The sequence below is a fragment of the Lepidochelys olivacea genome (genome assembly GCF_965140295.1).
Source record: "Lepidochelys olivacea isolate rLepOli2 genome assembly, chromosome: 7".
NCBI classification, from domain to species: domain Eukaryota; kingdom Metazoa; phylum Chordata; order Testudines; family Cheloniidae; genus Lepidochelys; species Lepidochelys olivacea.
In genome coordinates, this window is record NC_140417.1 from 74,440,824 (window position 1) to 74,459,557 (window position 18,734).

Genomic DNA, 18,734 nt, shown 5'->3' on the forward strand with positions numbered 1-18,734 from the left:
CCCAGAACCTCTGTACCTGATCTGGTAGTCTCTCTCAGGTGTTTGGAAGCAGAATGCTCAAGCTCAGGAAGTGAGGTTGGTGGGCAGAGTATACCTTTTGTTATGTCACAGCAACCCTACTAGCTAATTAAGCAGCACTGTTGTTCCATTGTATGATGTTGTTCACTCTTAAGTGGATGAGATGGATGGAAGGTGTGAAGAGCACAAAAAGGGGGACTCTTCTATTTTTACATTACAAACACATGCTGGAACTAGTAAGGAAGAAAAACATTTAATTTATTTTGCATGTTGATTTCCATACCTTTGATTTACTCTATTATGGAAATAGTATACAAATCTCTTGTGGCAATGCAATAGTTGCCAATATTATACACAAAAGCCACTAAAGCAAAATGTGTTTTTTCATACTGTTTTCCTCACTGTTATGATTGCTTTATTAAATACTGTATCTTACTCAGTACCTACGTTGCCACGGCAGCCCATGTCCCCCACTAATTTCCTCTGTTTCATCGTCATTAGCATGTTGCTGTCACTGTTTCTACAAAGAGTAGTATTAATTGAGGCAATTTATTCTATCAGAGGTGGAGATGGCATATTTATACATTTATAGCACTAAAATTAACGGGCTACATTTACCTTGTCACTTTTGCTTGGTTACTCTTTCTATTTAGTGTGTATTTGGTTCCCCTTATAACATTTTGCTCAAGCTTTGGTCAAAGCATTGGGATGAATGTGTTTCTTCATTATTCAAAGCAGCTGCAGGATCATTAATAGTTACTGCTTTTGGGTTGCTTTTGTTTCTGTGTTGCAGTATCCGATCATCCTGCTTCAACTATCTGGTCATGGTGATGTTTCATTTTGCCTATCGTGTAGAACAACAATGGATCTGCCACCCCACTGGAAGCATGGGAGCATACAATTAATAATCAACATGTAGATCCCTGAATGTGTAACACAGGTGGGATGACCCATCCACAATACACAGCTGAAGATATCTCTGTGACTGGACAGTGTCAAAGAATGGATTATGTTGTCCCTTGTGATATATATCAGTTACAGGAAATATAAACAGCCACTGGCTTAGGCTTATGTGTATTCTGTGTGTGACGTACCAATCACAAATATTGTAAGCAGCCTCTAGAGCTCACTGTACAGGGCTGTCATGGCTTCCTCTGATATAAGTATACTACCAGTTATACTACTCGTTTTATATCACAGAGCTCTCTTTACTATTCAAAAGGCAACAAGGCATTTTACTAAATTTAGTTTTGGTTAATGATTTCATCTGACAACTACTGCATCTGGCTTCGTAACGTTTTACTCCTCTGCAATAACGAACCACAAATATAGTAGGGCTAGGTTCTGTTCTCTGTCACACAAAGGTAAATCCAGATTGACTCCATTGACTTCAGTGATTTTACACCAGCATAACAGAGAACATAATGTGGTCCAGTGCTTTTAAAGAGGCTTCTGGAGAATCTCAAAAAATTAGAGTTAAAAACCCCTATTAGAACACCAAACCTTCCCCAGGACAATGGTGACTGTGTCTTATAATATGTTTTCTAATGACATTTCTATTATTTTTTTAAATGGGAGCACCATTCCATACTCTAAATGATTTTACTGTCAAAGAGATTTTTCTAATACTAATCCACAAATTGTCTTTACTTAGTTTCATTCCTTTACACCAGATTTTAGCTGTTTGCACCACCCTAAAACATTTCTCTCCATCCTTGGTGTTCACAACCTACAAATATACTGCTTTGCGCTATGATCCATTCTGATCCCACAATGAAGCTGCACTGGGCTGGATCAGTACTTGAATGAAAGATCTCCTAGGAATATCTATGTGATGGAGATTCAGTGGGTGGTACTCTTCTCTCTGTGCCCATATTGAACCAACTCCCTTGCATGGTTTGTGGGCCTGATGTTGCTAGAAGTGTTGTCTTTCAGATGAGATGTAGAATCTAAGTCCTGCCATTTGCTGTATGCTTTTCAAAAGAATAGGGGTTTATATCTATGTTTCCTGACCAAATTCCAACTCAAGTAATTACATTTTACCTATTTAAATCTCTCCTTCATCTTCACTTGCATATGATATCCTTCTTTACTTCCTGTCTTAGACTCTTATCTGGCAAACATTTATGCACACCCTTAACTTTACAGCTGAGTAATCCTATAGTCTTCAGTAGTACTAGTCGTGTGTTTAAATGAAGAACATACAAAATGTTTGCAGGATCAAGACCTTAAACTGTTGCTGTACATTGTTACATGTCCCATCCCACAAAGTTTGCATTTCAGCACTGCTGAATTGATCTTTCTATGTCCTTTTCTTATCTCAAAGTCTGCAGCGAGGCTTAATGAGTTTTTTTGTTTTTTGCAAACTGCACATGTTTTGGATCCTCATAAGAAAGACGTTATATAGATTCAAAGTAGTAATAGTCATTATTATTTTATGGTACATATAAATTTCCTGCATGTCTTCGGGTATGTCTACACTGCAGCTGTAATTTTCGCTTGGGTAGTTGTACGTATGCTAGCTTTGATTGAGTTAGCATGCTAACAATAACTGTGTAGCTAGGAGACGAAAAGGAGGACTTGTGGCACCTTAGAGACTAACCAATTTATTTGAGCATAAGCTTTCATGAGCTACAGCTCACTTCATCGGATGCACTCAGTGGAGTCAGCTGTAGCTCACGAAAGCTCATGCTCAAATAAATTTGTTAGTCTCTAAGGTGCCACAAGTCCTCCTTTTCTTTTTGTGAATACAGACTAACATGGCTGCTACTCTGAAACCTGTGTAGCCATGGCAGTGCAGGCAGCATGATGAGCTTAGCTGCCCAGCTGCATAGCTAGGGTGTCAGATAAGCCCAGGAAGCTGCGTCTACGCTGCTATTTTTAACATTCTAGTTTCATCATAGCTAGCGCATGTACATCTACGTGAGCTGGAAATTATACCTCCAGCTTCAGTGTAGCCATACTGTTAGTTGTTCTTAGCCTAGCTTTACCTGTTTAGTTCCTTTAATCATTTTGGATAAGCCAGTTCCATCAGCCCTCTAATAATTTTTTTTGGTCTCCTTTGAACTCTGTCCAATATTTCTTACCTCTTCCTGCTATTGATTTTCCCAGAACTAAACACAATATTTTCAGTGTGGCCTCACCACAGTTACTTATAGAGAGGGACTGTCTCCCGGGCAATTTGCCATGTGCAGCCTCTACTTATGCAGCCCAAAATCACATTGGCAATATTGCAACCATATCACATTGCAAACTCTTCACTCATTTTCTGTCCAGTTTCACTCCAATACATCTCTTTGACATTTGTTACCAGGTTTCTCTTTCCACTTGCATATATGTGTGTTAGATTCTTTTTCCCCAGAGGTATTAGCTTGTATTTCTCCAAGACAAATTATTTCATGCCCATATTTCTAACTGCTCCTTCTCTCTTCATATTTCTTTTCTATCCTCACTCGTGTTTGCAATACCTTGTAATTTGGTGATATCGGCACATTTTAGTAGTGTGCTATTTCTTCCCTGTTCCAAATATTTAATAATGCTGTTAAATAAGACTAGACCTGAACACTGACCCCTGAAGCATCCACTAGAGACCTCCTTTCAGCTTGATACATCACTCTTGATTGTTCCCCTTGACTGTGGTTCATCAGGTAGTTTGTAAGCCATGTGGTATTGCCTTTCCCCAGGAAATTAATTCAAATGGTGCGAGGTAAGATTTCAGGAGACACTGACTGAAGTACAATACTTACATTTAGATACTGGTATTGTATGCCATCTTCTTTCCTGTTAGCTACTAATTTTGCAATTCTATCAAAAAAAGCAATCAAGTTTGTCTAGAATGATTTGTTCATTATAAAGTTATACTGCTTAATGCTCATGCTTCAGTTATTCTCTAGAAATGTTTTATTATCATTTATATAGCACCATAAATTTGCACAGTACTTTAAAACAGAATAAGCGACATTCTTTCCCCTGAAGAATTCATACTCTAAGGGCCCATTTACACTGCAATAACACTGCTAGCACACATCATTCTCTTGGACAAGAACATAGTGCTCTCTCTCAGATAGGTTACAGAATTGTGGCAGGGAACCAAGCATTAGCATGGCAGTTCCTGTACAGTACTCCCTTCCTTAGTCCTCGATTTTTCCCTGCAGAAGTTGCTCTGCAAGAGCAACTCACTGCCTCTAAAGGGCTTACTTGGAAAAGATATGGCAGCCAGAATCAGCAAAAGACCACTGGAGTGGCAGAGAACACATACATGATTTCTCTTCCCTGCTCTGAGGATTTACTGAATGGCTGAGCAATTTTTTTGCAGGCCCCTTGCCATGCCAAGTGGACTGTCTTTTGGATCAACAAAACTGGAACAAAGTTTTCCTCCATGGGATTCAGTGGCCTGCATATCCCACATTCATTGCAACAGGGACTGTAACCTGGGTTTCTCAGATGAGTGCCCTAATCACTGGGCTATGGGGTACTCTGGATGAATTGCTCACCGGAAAGGTGGGAGCTGAAGTTTCTGGGATCAGTTTCCTGCTCCACATCAGGCAGAATGAGAAGCTGAAGGTGGGATCGCCCGCATCTTGCAAGAGTGCTCTGACCATTGAACTGGGCTATCTTTTGTGAAGAAGGGACGACCTGTCTTTGGCCCCGACTCCAGAATAGCGTTCACTGATGTGAATCCCAAGCAGAGAGTGGTGCCTCCTGTTAGGTGACTGACACTCTCTGAGGAGTGGGGCTTAGATCATACCCCTATCCTTAGCATTTTGTCTTGGCTAATTTAAATAGCTCCTTCTCAGCTTGCATCCTTTTGTGAGTCCCATTCTTAGGCTCCCAGTGCTCCCCACGCTTTGTAGAGGGAGCCTGGACATCTAGGTCAGGGTTGTGAATTCCATTAGGTGGCTGAGAGCCTAAAAGCTAGGCCTTGCAATGCAGAGTCTAAATCCCATGGATGGACCTAACCCTGCATGCTTACCTTTAGGTGCCTAAATATCTTAGAAAATCCAGCTCTTAGAGTTTGTAGCATGAGTCTCCACAGTTTGAACTAAAGAGCTAGGGTCTGTAGCTGGCATCTGTAACAGACTCATACCTTTTGTGGATTGGGTGCATAGAGAGGATGCACAGTATATGCTGACCAGTGGGCTATATATCTGTTCCGTCCTATGTTGAATTCATATATCTCACAGTGAATGAAACTAACCATCACTATTATTGTCATGTTCTTAATTAGCTTTTCTCTATTTGAATCACATGACTTCTCTTCTGATTGAGTTTTCTGCTTTCTGGATCATAAAATTGTCCTTCATGTAGTCTAAGAACTGCTTTGAGGTGTTCTTTTCTGTTTGCCTGGGCAGTGAGAGTCCCCTATTAGTATGGTTTCTTACTGCTCAAGCACCTCAGGAGCTGATCCAGGAATTCTTGGTTCTTGCTGTCTTCCAGTCCTATTAATCAGTGGCAGAGGTGCACTGTGTTTCTCCTTTACTTCATTTCTGATGGAATTCTCAACCAAATTATCCCAGTCCCAAACTTGCCATTGTCAGATTTTACCTCACAGAGGCTTTTGACCATATAATGCCCACCTTCTACCTCTCCTTTCCTTGTTACAGTATCTGTCTTAAACTGATTATACCCATTCATTGAATACTGACATTCCAATTATGTGAATGTTCAGAAACAGGCTACATCTTTAACACAAAAGTATTGTAAAATGAAATCAGTATATAATAATATTTAAAAGTAAATCTGTTGCAACATGAGCAGGTGGTGTTACACAGTAACACTATATGGGATGAGCTCACTTGTCAAGTCGTATCTAGTATCCTGTCTCTGACAATGACCAGTACCAGATGTTTGGGAGGAAGACACAAGAAACCTCCCAAATGATCTGTTTAACTTGACTGTACAATAAATGACTGGCAATGTTAACCAGAGTGGTCCAACATGTAATTAAATTAATTTAGCACAAGAAGATTTTTAAAAAATTCTGATATCTACTCCTTTGCCATAAAATACAAAAATGTATTGTATTGGAATTGCAATGGGCCTAGGAGTCCATTTCAGATAACTTTAATCAGGTTGACTGAGGATAGGATGCCCCAGTTTATCTGTCTCCATGCTTGGACTGAGCTTCCACATTTCTAGGAAACATAGTTTGCATTGAACTAGAGGTCCATGTCTCATGCTCTGAGAAATGACTGCCTGACACACATTCCTCTCTTTTGCTTTCTTCCTAGTGCTAAAAGTCCAAGAAGGTCTTTATGCTACAAAGAAGTTCCCAAGCAAGGTTTTGCTATTTCTTGGCGGGATTGAAGATCTATATTTTTGGTTAATGCAGGCCCCTTCAAGCAATTAATGTGCTTCTGCTAAAAATGATAATGTTTTATTTGCTAAGGGACCGCATTTTCTTTGAAAAGTAGATCGTGTTAGGTGATGTCATATCTAATAGGAGAGTAAGATGATAGTGGCACAGATTATTTTGACAGTAACTACTGTAGCCTAAACTTAAATAATACAGATGTGGGTGGGCTTAGTTACTGATTTGGTATAAATATAAATATTCACTTTTTATGTCACTTTTAATTTTTCAGCTATATTTGCTTGATAGGTGAAAGGGACAATTTTCATCTTTTAGTAGAAAAGATAAAATACATATTTTTCCACTTATATCTGTTAATTTAAGTATCTAGTACATTGAAATGTAACTGATTATTATAGACATTTATTTCTACATGCACTTGATTACATGAGGTTTATTAAATGTTTACTGTCTAATTGTCAGTAGTATGTCTGCATTTTTTCACTGAAATGGCTGTGGATTTAATTATAAATGGCTTACTGAACATAGCTGTACAATTTATATCAAAGTACTGCTCTTAAAGAAAATGCATTTGCAATGGCAGTTGATGCATAAGCAAATGGTTATAAAAGCATATTGCTAGTTATGGATAATATATGTCGTTGCTACTATATGCTGTCTATCATATAAGACATAATTTACTTATAACCTATGTACAATCCATGCAAACATTACTTACATGACTTAACATTATTATTATGAGCAGTCTCATTGGCTGAGATTCTGTTCTTACTCAACAATTTTACATCAATGTAACTCCATTGACTTCAGTGGTGTTATTTCAGATCTCCTCTGGTGTGAAAGCACAATTAGACCTACTAACTTGAATGGGACCAATTACATGAGTAAGGCTGTGAGAGATCAGGAACTATATTAACATAGGTTTCAGAGTAGCAGCCGTGTTAGTCTGTATCCATAAAAAGAAAAGGAGTACTTGTGGCACTTTAGAGACTAACAAATTTATTAGAGCATAAGCTTTTGTGAGTTACAGCTCACTTCGTCGAATGCACACATAGGAAAATATAGTGGGGAGATTTTATATACACAGAGAACATGAAACAGTGGGTGTTACCATACAAACTGTAACGAGAGTGATCAGGTAAGGTGAGCTCACCTTTCCTGATCACTCTTGTTACAGTCTGTATGGTAACACCCATTGTTTCATGTTCTCTGTGTATATAAAATCTCCCCACTATATTTTCCACTGTATGCATCCGATGAAGTGAGCTGAAGCTCACAAAAGCTTATGCTCTAATAAATTTGTTTGTCTCTAAGGGGCCACAAGTACTTCTTTTCTTTTTATATTAACATAGGGTCCCGTCTGGCCCATCTTTTGTGTGTGTGTATCTCCCATTGGCAACTAGCAGGATCTGGCTCCTTATTTATTGATGGAAGCACATGGAGTCCAAGCACACAACATGTCAGTGCCTCCTGTGAGGTCCTGAGCAATTTGATCTCCCAGTCAGGAGAAGTAGAAGGCGCTCAGCGCATCGCAGGGCCTTTTAGCAGCTTATAGGATCAAACCCTTTACAATGTATCATTAACAGTTCATTAACCAACTAGTAACAGTGTTTCATTGTTGTATATGCTGTATGTGCATGACCATGTTCTGCATGTATGTGCTGTAAAATACAATTACGCTTGTTAGTTTCTTGCCAAGATTTTCTCAGCTAAACACAACTACTATCTGAGAAATATCAGCACCATGCCTTGTGCCAGAATTTCCAGATAAATGATAATTTCATCAGGATTTTGTAGCTCGTTCTCCAGGTTAGGCTTCAGTGATGATTGACCACCTGTTTTATGAAGGGAATGTAGGATTTGTCTGTAATATGGCTATGCCCAATATAAGCCTTAATCAGACAGACAGCCTAGATAGAAGGCTTTAAGCCAAAAGCTTTATTAAAGACACAACCAGGAAACCCAAACCCTGAAATTCAATAACTTGAGAATCAAGAATACCCTGGATTGCTTCAGCAAATATATTTTCCAGAGACCAGTGGTTTATGAAATTTATTCTATGAGTGGCTGATCCTCTGAGCAGTTGTTTGTCATAATCAGATTTAGAAGCCATATATCTCCTATCAATTGATGATTGTGTTGTAACCTCTGGCTTCAGATTCCTGGTAGAAGTACAGCACATTTCTACCAAGAATGAAAACTGTAACTGTCTTATCAAATAGCAGCAGCACTCATTTTGTTTAACAGTGCTGGAAATTAGTTTTTCAGGGACTGATCTTGACAGGTCAGCTGTCAAGAACTGGTGTATATAAGCGTAAATTCATTGATCCTATAAACAAAATTCTGTCTACAAGAACAAGTGGAAGTCAAAATTGACACACTTATGAACAAATGAAATGGTCTGAAGCTCAAGGATTCAGAGGAAGAATCCCTTTTGGTAAATTCCTTTTCCTTATGTTCCATTTATCAACCTTATCTGCATCATTTACTTTTTATAGACTGCAAAGTTTACCTCTGCATACAAAACAGTGTGCAGTTGAGGCTGAAATGAAATAGGGAGAAACCATAAAAAATATCTTAGGCATATTCCCCTCCTCCCTGAACCTCATCCTATTTAATATATGAGAAGACAGTTTCTCCCCTTTTCCCTTTTAAACTCAAGCAAAAGAAATAAATCCTTATTTATGCTGGCATATTTTTCAGCTCCTCTCTGAGAGCTCCCAGCCTTGGTGAGGAATGTATTTAGATGATATTCAAATGATTCATATCTTAGTCTTCAGATAAAGGCTATTTTTAAAGGTGGGGAAGAGAAAAAGGGTGGGAGAAGGAATTGTTTGCTAAGACGTTGAAAGATGAGATGGTGAGTAATACAAGGTTGTGTTTTGCTTCCTAGTTTTGAATAAATATCCAGATTCTCAACTGGTGCAAATTGGACTTGCTCCTTTTCAGTCAATTAAGTTATGCTGATTTATATTTGTTGGGGATCTGGCTGGCTTTGTTAAATAACAACAACAACAACAAAAAACAAATAGGAAAAATCCTTATTTAGATTTATTTTGAGAGCAAATATATGACATTAAATTTAAAATTAAACGTTCCTGTTAAATTCCACTAGCCATAGCTGTAGGTGTTCATAGGAGACCATCCTAGTGGAATTACTACTGCACCGAGTGGGTGATATTTCCAAAATGACATATCAGTGGGAGAGTATTCAAGTTTGGGTCATTGTAGCTTTTGACACCACCTATACTTCCCACCTCTTAGCAATCACAGATGTGTTAAGAGAGATGTAGCCTAATTCCTGACTTTCCTATACTGTACCCAGTTTTCATAGGTACGTGAATCTTGTTGTGACAGCTACAATAACTCTAGTGCCCATTTCATTCATATGACCAACCAATCATCAAACTAAGATGGATCTGTGAGATTATTTTTTTTTGCACTCACTATATCCAAAGCCCTGCCTGAGGATTTGTTATGTGGTCCCCAATTATTTGTTGTGTTCTTGTCCAACTTTTGGGGGTGAATGGTAAAATTAAAGTAACAGAAGTAAGTCTAGTAGAACTCTTAACCAGAGACATTATCAGAAAAATACATTCCCGCTCAGAAAAGCTTTGACTCTTTACATTAAGGATACCCAACTGGAAGAAGCCACATTTTAAAGTTCTATGGCCTATGTTTAATTTCTGAGGGGTATGCCTACAGCTAGCAGCATATATACCGGCCTACATATCTCTAAGTGCAGGGCTGATGACAAACACAAGAGATTTGACCTCAATATCACTTATTTCCGTCCAAGAACAAAACAATTTAATGGATTCCATTCTAAGGTAAAAGGAGCAGCCTGCTACTGACTAAGGAGAGAGTATTCACTGTGAAAAAATCCAATAGGTCTTTTGAGGCTGACTACCATATTAGACTTCTTGTCAGAAAATGCAGTACAATTTAGTTTGATGTGCTGTATCATATTTAATTGAAAACTAATGCATTTAGATATACTGACAAACATTGCATCAATAAATATTGCAGGGCTGGGGTTAAGCAGGGTGCATACACAAGGTTTATAGCTTATTTTAAAGCTTAGGAGATGTTTGATCTTCAGCAACCATGGCATTTGAGAGAAATGGATGTGATTGTTTTATTAGTGAGAAGTGAGATACTTATTGGTCAGATACAGGGTTGTGCACCAGAGAAAGGAACTGGCATTTGATGAGCGGTGGGGAATGGGTTGAAATATAGGCAGAGAATGAGAACACAGAGGGAGCGGTGGTGAGACCACAGGTAATCTTGATGGTGATGAGGCAATAGAAACTTGCCAAAAAGAAAAGTCTTATCAAAGTGACTTTGGTTAAATGATATGACAAGTACTGTAGATAACAAAGCATAGTTATTGTGAGATGTATCGAAGAAAACACATTCAGCCAAAGTACTTGGGCATTTTTATCCCCTTAAATTTCACTCATCATAATCCAGACACTAATGGGGAGCAAAAATGCCTCATTCTCTCTCCCCCCTACCCCTTTTATTCTCTACTGTTTTTGAGTATAACCATTCAGTCAAAGTGCTGTTAGAGCATTTTAGGAAAATGTTAAAAATGTGCGTGCCTAATATTGCCTTCATACTCACTGTATTATTTCCATTTGTAGTTGGCAACATGGGACTCTGAAAAGGGACTGAATGGCAGCCTACAAGAACGGCGTCTGGGCAGTGATTTGCAAGGACTGACACTGAAAGTGGTGACTGTCTTGGTATGATCCTATTTGAGTTCAGGAGACAAAATACTCAAAAGAAAAATGATGTGATAGGACATTTGGTTGTTACCCCTGCCCCCATAATTTTTCATTAAGTCTTTTAATCCTTTATCATCTACTTGGGCTGACCAGCTGCATAAGCAAGAGAAGAGAGATGGAGGACTTTTATGGTTTTGTGTGACTTTGTTGATGCTCATTAAAATCAGGGGTTTAGAGAACTGCATACTGAGACTGTGTGCTAGTCTCAAACAGTCACCCAGGCTGAAATTCACCTCCATTCAGATGACCAATACAACGCCTGTGCATTGCTCAAATGGTGCCCAGGACTTGTACTAGTCCTCTGCACAGGGGTGAATTTCAGCCACAGTGCTCCTTACTCTGACCTGTAACATTTTCCTGTACTGATCCCATAGATTAATAGATTTTTAAGACCAGTCAGGAGCATTGTGATCATCTGTTCTCACCTCCTGCATAATGCACGCCATAGAATTTCATCAAGCGATTCTTTCATTAAGTCCATAATTGCTTGTTGAGGTAAAGTATATCTTTTATAAAGACTCCTGGGCTTTCTTGGAGAAGTCTTCTAATCTTGTCATGTTATGAGATGGTATAGGGCCACTTCCCACTAGTAACTTAGAAGGTACTAGAGCTCAAGTTAGCTAAAGCTACATTGGGAATAAATTAGGATTTGAACTTGTTTCCAGAGATAAAAGGGTAGTTCATTAATTTTCTGCTTGGCTAAGCCACCAAGATATACTTTTTAAGGGAGCAGTTACTTTATAACTGCTTAATATGCTGAACATGGTGACCTCATTATGTTGTTTTTCTTCTTTACCAAAACTATATGCCCACGCCAGTTCTTCATTATAATAATGTCATACTCTGATTGAAAGATACTATAGTTGGCTATGTAAATAATGCACACTTCTTAAGTTACTTATTTTTCTATGTGTATTTTCTCTCTTCTCCTAGATCAAAGTGCATTAGAGAGATTTGGAGAACTGTAGGAGATCATTAGGACAGTTTTCTTTCCATCTGTTTTTATCTTTCTTCCCTCTAGCGGGTAAAGGCAGTGATCATATCTCCCCTCTTTGTGGATGTCAGCACCAGTTTGCAGACATGGCCAACAGCAATGACTGTAAAATCAGTAGAGCTGGCATTCCCTTGGCAAGTGAGCACACAGCCTGTGTCAGACTGAAACACCATCGCCCTGCAGGATTCCCTATTGCACGATTTCCAAAATGCATTTTGTTAACTCTAAAAGCACTTCAGGGGCCAACCCCTGTAAGAACTATTCTTGGATTGTTCATAATGCTAAATAATAGAAAAATAATCAAAGGGTTTTCTAGTTATTATTTCAGTGTGTGTCCTGTGTAGATGATACGTTTGTTACCTTATGAAAGAAATGTATCTAAAACTACATTACTCTGGCCTGGACAATCTCAGTATTCTAAAAGCCAACAATAGCACTGGGTTGATGAGAGTTAGATCCATTTTTTTAGGTATTTAAAAAAACTTCTTTAAATATTAGCTTCGATGTTATTTTTTTCTCAGGAAGAGCCTTTTGTGATGGTGGCAGAGAACATACTTGGGCAACCGAAGCGCTATAAAGGATTTTCCATTGATGTCCTGGATGCACTTGCCAAGAATCTGGGCTTCAAGTATGAGATTTATCAATCTCCTGATGGCAAGTATGGACACCAGCTCCATAACAGCTCTTGGAACGGCATGATTGGAGAACTTATTAACAAGGTACAGAGAGCAGAAGAAGAGATCTTCAGGCAGAGTACAGCTAACTTTTTTTTAAGGGTATAGTGAAATCCTCCCCAGTAAAATACAAGGGATGAGTCAGAATGAAAACCCCAATTCTAAACATTCCTGAAGTTTGGATCCTGATCTAAACTTTTGTGCTTTTGGCCCATCTCCACAAAACAAAGACTCTAGAGTATATTATTCTGTCAGTGACAGCAAAGGTAACTCCTAATGACAATGTAAGCTATGCTCATGTAACTATAGACTATGCAAATTTACCATATGGGAAATAGATACCAAAATATGTATTCCACTTCCATTCTCATTCGAGGACTTTCTGTTATATCTTTGCCACTAATTCAAAGCTACTACAACTTCATTTCTAACTCTGTTAAACTTCCTTTGGGACAGCTACTTTGTAGCAATATGGTTTTATAATAATCAACTATTTGATTTCAATGGATGTATTGTACAGGAACATTTTGAAGAAGAAGAATGGAAAGCTGGTCTCAAGATGATCCAGTCAGATAACACTTGGAGGGCCAGATTCTTTTTTTAGTTACACTTGTGTAAATCAGGAAGAGTACAATTGAACACCACTGAAATAACCGAGAACTGATTATAGTCAAGAATCCCTAGAGGAAATGAAATATGTTTTCTTAGAGATGCACGTAGTAGTTTCTAACATGGAACAATCAAAATCAATGTAGTGCAAGGACATTTAGAGGAATTAATATCCAATGGTGTTGTCCTTTGCACAGGAGGTTGCTCTGCTGCAGTATATGTTTTAACGGAAAGTAAAAGGTTTATCGTTACTTAGTATTACTAGAAAGAGGAGGTTGAGATGAAAATTGAAGCAAAACACAAGTTCAGTGAACAGATGTAATAAATACATATCTATAATCAATATTCATTACATTGTGCGTTAGGTAAGCATTAGATATTTTCATATTTATTCTAAAGTTATCCCAGCTTTTCTGAATTTAATTAATTTGGAAATCTGGTTAGAGGTCCCATGAGATCAGGCTTTCTTGTGAGCTACTGAGTACTTATGGTATTTCTGTTACTAGTCTTTCCATTGACTTCAATAAGCTTTATATCAGCCTCTCCTCCCTGAGTTCTTTCCCAAAAGGGAAGTTAGGAAACAGAAAATATGTTTTAAAAACTTTTTTTCAAATTAACATTCAAACAAAATGTTTATCTTCCACAAAGGTTGCCAGCATGACTGTTACCATGAAATCTATTCACTTAAACAATGAGTTTAAAATAGTTTCAGGAGGTAAACTGTCCCTGAAACCTTCTTCCAATGTTTATGGCTGTACAATCACATTGTCCTAATCCCTTTTTTTTTTTTTAAACCAACCGACCAAACAAAACAGTCTCCCTGGCTGTTGCATGAAAATCTTATGTGAGTATGGAAAACTGATGCACTGTACCGAGAAAACAGTGAAATCTAACTATACACAAAGTACACAAAATAAACAAAGTGGGGGGAAATACAGTAGGGTTTTTTTCCCATTAATATCTTTCAGTTAGAGTAATTGCAGAAGTTATTTGTAACAAAAGTAGATAAAAAGAAGTGTTTATGCGGAGTGTGATTTTTATATTGATGATGACTCTTTCATTAATCTTCACAATGCCCCAGTTAGGTAAGGGCTAGGATTATTAGCCTCCATTCTGTAGATGAGGAAAGCGAGACAGAAAGGTTAAGTAAATTCCACCTGTAAGACAATTAGATGCTCTTTGTTATACAGTAATTTCACAGGGTACATTTCAGTACTCCACTTTCAACTAGTACATATTTTTATTTTTTTAATTTCTCTCAATAAATTGAAATGATTCTACTGCTTTTTACGCATTGAACTAGACTTCAATTTAAAATTAGATGAGAGAAAGAAATCAACGAAATACGTAAACCATTGGCTGCTTTGGAGCTTCTCCTTTTATAGTCCAAATCTGCCCAATCTAAACAATGTGCTTGCTAGGGGCAGGAAGAAATATGACTTGTTGCATTTCTCTTGCAGAGAGCAGATATGGCAATCTCAGCTATCACTATAACACCGGAACGGGAAAGTGTTGTGGACTTCAGCAAGCGGTACATGGATTATTCAGTGGGGATTCTAATCAAGAAGCCTGAAGAGAAAATCAGCATCTTCTCTCTCTTTGCTCCCTTTGATTTTGCGGTTTGGGCCTGCATTGCAGCTGCCATCCCTGTAGTTGGTGTCTTGATATTTGTTTTAAACCGTATCCAGGCAGTCAGAGCACAGAATTCTTCACATCCCAGTCCCTCTGCTTCCTCCACGCTTCACAGTGCCATTTGGATTGTGTATGGGGCCTTTGTTCAGCAAGGTACTGTCAACATTTAATATCTTACAGTCAGTACTTTTCAATCTCAGTACGAAGGAGTAGGCCGGCACCGATGTAAGGAAGTACTTCTTCACACAATGCACAGTCAACCTGTGGAACTCATTGCCAGTGGATGTAGTGAACGTGAAAAGTATCACTGGGTTCCAAAATGAATTGAGAATAGGTACATCAGTGGCTATTAGCCAAGATGTCCAGGGATGCCACGCCATGCTCTGAGTGTCCCTAAACTTCTGATTGCTGGAAGCTGGACTATAGGGGATGGATTACTCAATAATTTCCCTGTTCTCATTATTCCCTCTGAAGCATCTGGCACTGTTGGAAGTCATGATGCTGTTCTAGATCAGTGGTTTTCAAACTGTAGGTCACGACCCATTACTGGTACTCGGAATATAAGGCACTTGGTCATGGCGGCTCTTGTGAGCACATCCGACTGGGCCATTAAAAGTCCTGTCGGTGGTGCTGCCCAGGTAAGGCAGCCTAGTCCCTACCTGTTCTGATACTGCACTACGCCCTGGAAGCAGCCAGCAGCAGGTATCTCCTAGGCGGGGGGACCACGGGGCTCCGCATGCTTCCCCCACCCCAAGCACCAGCTCTGCACTCCATTGGCTGGTTCCTGTCCAATGGGAGCTGGCGGGGGGGTGGTGCCAGCGGGTGAAAGCCGCACAGAGCCGCTTGCGTGACTCCGCCTAGGAGCCAGACCTGCTGCTGGCAGCTTCTGGGGCACAGCATGGTCCTCGGTGCCAGGACAGCAGGAAGCCTGCCTTAGTCCCCCTGCTATGCCCCTGATTGGGAGCTGCCTGAGGTAAGCCCGTGCCCCAACCCTGCATGCCAATCCCCTGCCCCAGCTCTGAGCCCCCCCAAACCCAGAGTCCCTTCCTGCACCCCAAACCCCTCAATCTTAGCTCCCCCCCAGAGCCTGCACCCCCAGCCCAGAGCCCTGACTCCCTCCCACACCCCAATCCCCTGCCCCAGGCCTGAGCCGCCCCAAATCCAGAGCCCCCTCTTGCGCCCCAAAGCCTTCATCCCTGTCCCCACCACACAGTCCTCACCCCAATCCTCTGCCCCAGCCCTGAGCCCTTCCCATGTCCCAAACCCCTCATTCCCAGCTCTGTTGTGTCATGGGCATCAACAATTTTCTTCAACTGGGTTGACAGAAAAAACGTTTGAAAACCACTGGTCTAGGTGGACCATTGATCTGATCCAGTGTGGCCTTTCTTATGTTTCTTAACATAAGCAGACACCAGAGGGACTAGCAAAAATCAGTTGTTTAACAGAGTTTTGTCTTTAACTAAAGGTCAAGCATAATTGTGCTGGAAACGTCACAGAGAAATCTACTGTAGAATCATAGAATCATAGAATATCAGGGTTGGAAGGGACCTCAGGAGGTCATCTAGTCCAACCCCCTGCTCAAGAGCAGGACCCATCCCCAATTAAATCATCCCAGCCAGAGCTTTGTCAAGCCTGACCTTAAAAACTTCTAAGGAAGGAGATTCCACCACCTCCCTAGGCAACATTCCAGTGTTTCACCACCCTCCTAGTGAAAAAGTTTTTCCTAATATCCAACCTAAACCTCCCGCACTGCAACTTGAGACCATTACTCCTTGTCCTGTCCTCTTCCACCACTGAGAATAGTCTAGAACCATCCTCTCTAGAACCACCTCTCAGGTAGTTGAAAGCAGCTATCAAATCCCCCCTCATTCTTCTCTTCCGCAGACTAAACAATCCCAGTTCCCTCGGCCTCTCCTCATAAGTCATGTGTTCCAGACCCCTAATAATTTTTGTTGCCCTTCTCTGGACTCTTTCCAATTTATCCACATCCTTCTTGTAGTGTGGGGCCCAAAACTGGACACAGGACTCCAGATGAGGCCTCACCAATGTCGAATAGAGGGGGACAATCACGTCCCTTGATCTGCTCGCTATGCCCCTACTTATACATCCCAAAATGCCATTGGCCTTCTTGGCAACAAGGGCACACTGCTGACTCATATCCAGCTTCTGGTCCACTGTCACCCCTAGGTCCTTTTCCGCAGAACTGCTGCCTAGCCATTCGGTCCCTAGTCTGTAGCTGTGCATTGGGTTCTTCCGTCCTAAGTGCAGGACCCTGCACTTATCCTTATTGAACCTCATCAGATTTCTTTTGGCCCAATCCTCCAATTTGTCTAGGTCCCTCTGTATCCTATCCCTGCCCTCCAGCGTATCTACCACTCCTCCCAGTTTAGTATCATCTGCAAATTTGCTGAGAGTGCAATCCACACCATCCTCCAGATCATTTATGAAGATATTGAACAAAACCGGCCCCAGGACCGACCCCTGGGGCACTCCACTTGACACCGGCTGCCAACTAGACATGGAGCCATTGATCACTACCCGTTGAGCCCGACAATCTAGGCAACTTTCTACTCACCTTATAGTGCAGTGTGGTGTAGCTGATGCCACAATCTCATATTATTTAATTCAGCATAAGTAGCATACAGAAGTTTGAACAGTTGTACTCAGTTTAAAAGTTATATTACCCCCTCACAGACAATATAGGTCTACTCTGATATACTCTGAATATTTAACCTCTATGTTTAGATAGTGATATTGCATTATTAATTATTATTATTATTATTTATTATTAATTTGCCTGTATTTATGGAAGTCATTCTGTGGATTAGATCCTGACAATTCTGGGTAAGGCCCTGTGTGGATTTTCTTGAGAGCATTATTCTATGACTATGTGAGAGGCAAGTGGGATCAGAGGGTTGATGTAGAAATTTTACAAGATTTAATTCAAACCAGTGATTTTAACACAGGTTAGTATTTTTTTTGTTGCAGATCAACCTCACCAGTACACCAGAGTATTCTACAACTTTCTGGATGACTTAGCAGTTAGATAGTATGTTTTTATAAAATATCAGACCTACTTAAGATAGGTCTTTGAACATATTGATGGGGTGATCTGTTAATGCAAGTTGAACATCAAGTAAAATTCATAGGGATTGTTCACAGTGTCACTTTAGACATGGAACATGTACTGTAGGTGATCTTAAATGCAGGTTTCTGTGAGACCTCAATTTCTCTCCTTATTTGTAGGTGGTGAATCTGCTATCAATTCTGTGGCTATGCGCATTGTGATGGGAAGTTGGTGGCTCTTTACCCTTATTGTGTGTTCATCCTACACAGCTAATTTAGCAGCATTTCTCACAGTATCAAGGATGGATAATCCTATAAGGTAAGTGCCTTTCTTTACACAGAGCTGGAAACCTCAATTTCATAGATATGCATCATCCCTTTGAATGTTCATTCTTGAGAGAAGGAGAATATTGGAGGGAATTTTCTCCTTATTTTCAGTGTCTGCATTTCTCCCTTCCCTATTTCCCTCTTTTTCCTACAAATGCCAAGCAGTTTTCACATTTGTATAAGGAAGATCATGGCACTTAGACTTTAAGAGAAAACTTTTGCTGATTTGAAAGGAAAATACAAATCTCCCTAACTGAGAGAACTCATTTTCTTATGCAGGTTTTCTTCGTCACTATTTAGGTTACCTACAT

At 39.8% G+C, this 18,734-nt stretch overlaps 1 protein-coding gene across 2 annotated transcripts in view; it reads left to right on the forward strand.

Annotated features, from left to right (window-relative positions):
* GRID1 (glutamate ionotropic receptor delta type subunit 1) overlaps nucleotides 1-18,734 on the forward strand; it is an 828,161-nt gene that overhangs the window by 737,073 nt on the left and 72,354 nt on the right. For both annotated transcript variants that reach the window (XM_084633925.1, XM_084633926.1), the window contains 4 exons: nucleotides 10,978-11,079; nucleotides 12,637-12,834; nucleotides 14,859-15,183; nucleotides 18,277-18,415. In XM_084633925.1, coding sequence (XP_084490051.1) covers nucleotides 10,978-11,079; nucleotides 12,637-12,834; nucleotides 14,859-15,183; nucleotides 18,277-18,415 — 764 coding nt within the window. The remainder of the gene's footprint in view (nucleotides 1-10,977; nucleotides 11,080-12,636; nucleotides 12,835-14,858; nucleotides 15,184-18,276; nucleotides 18,416-18,734) is intronic.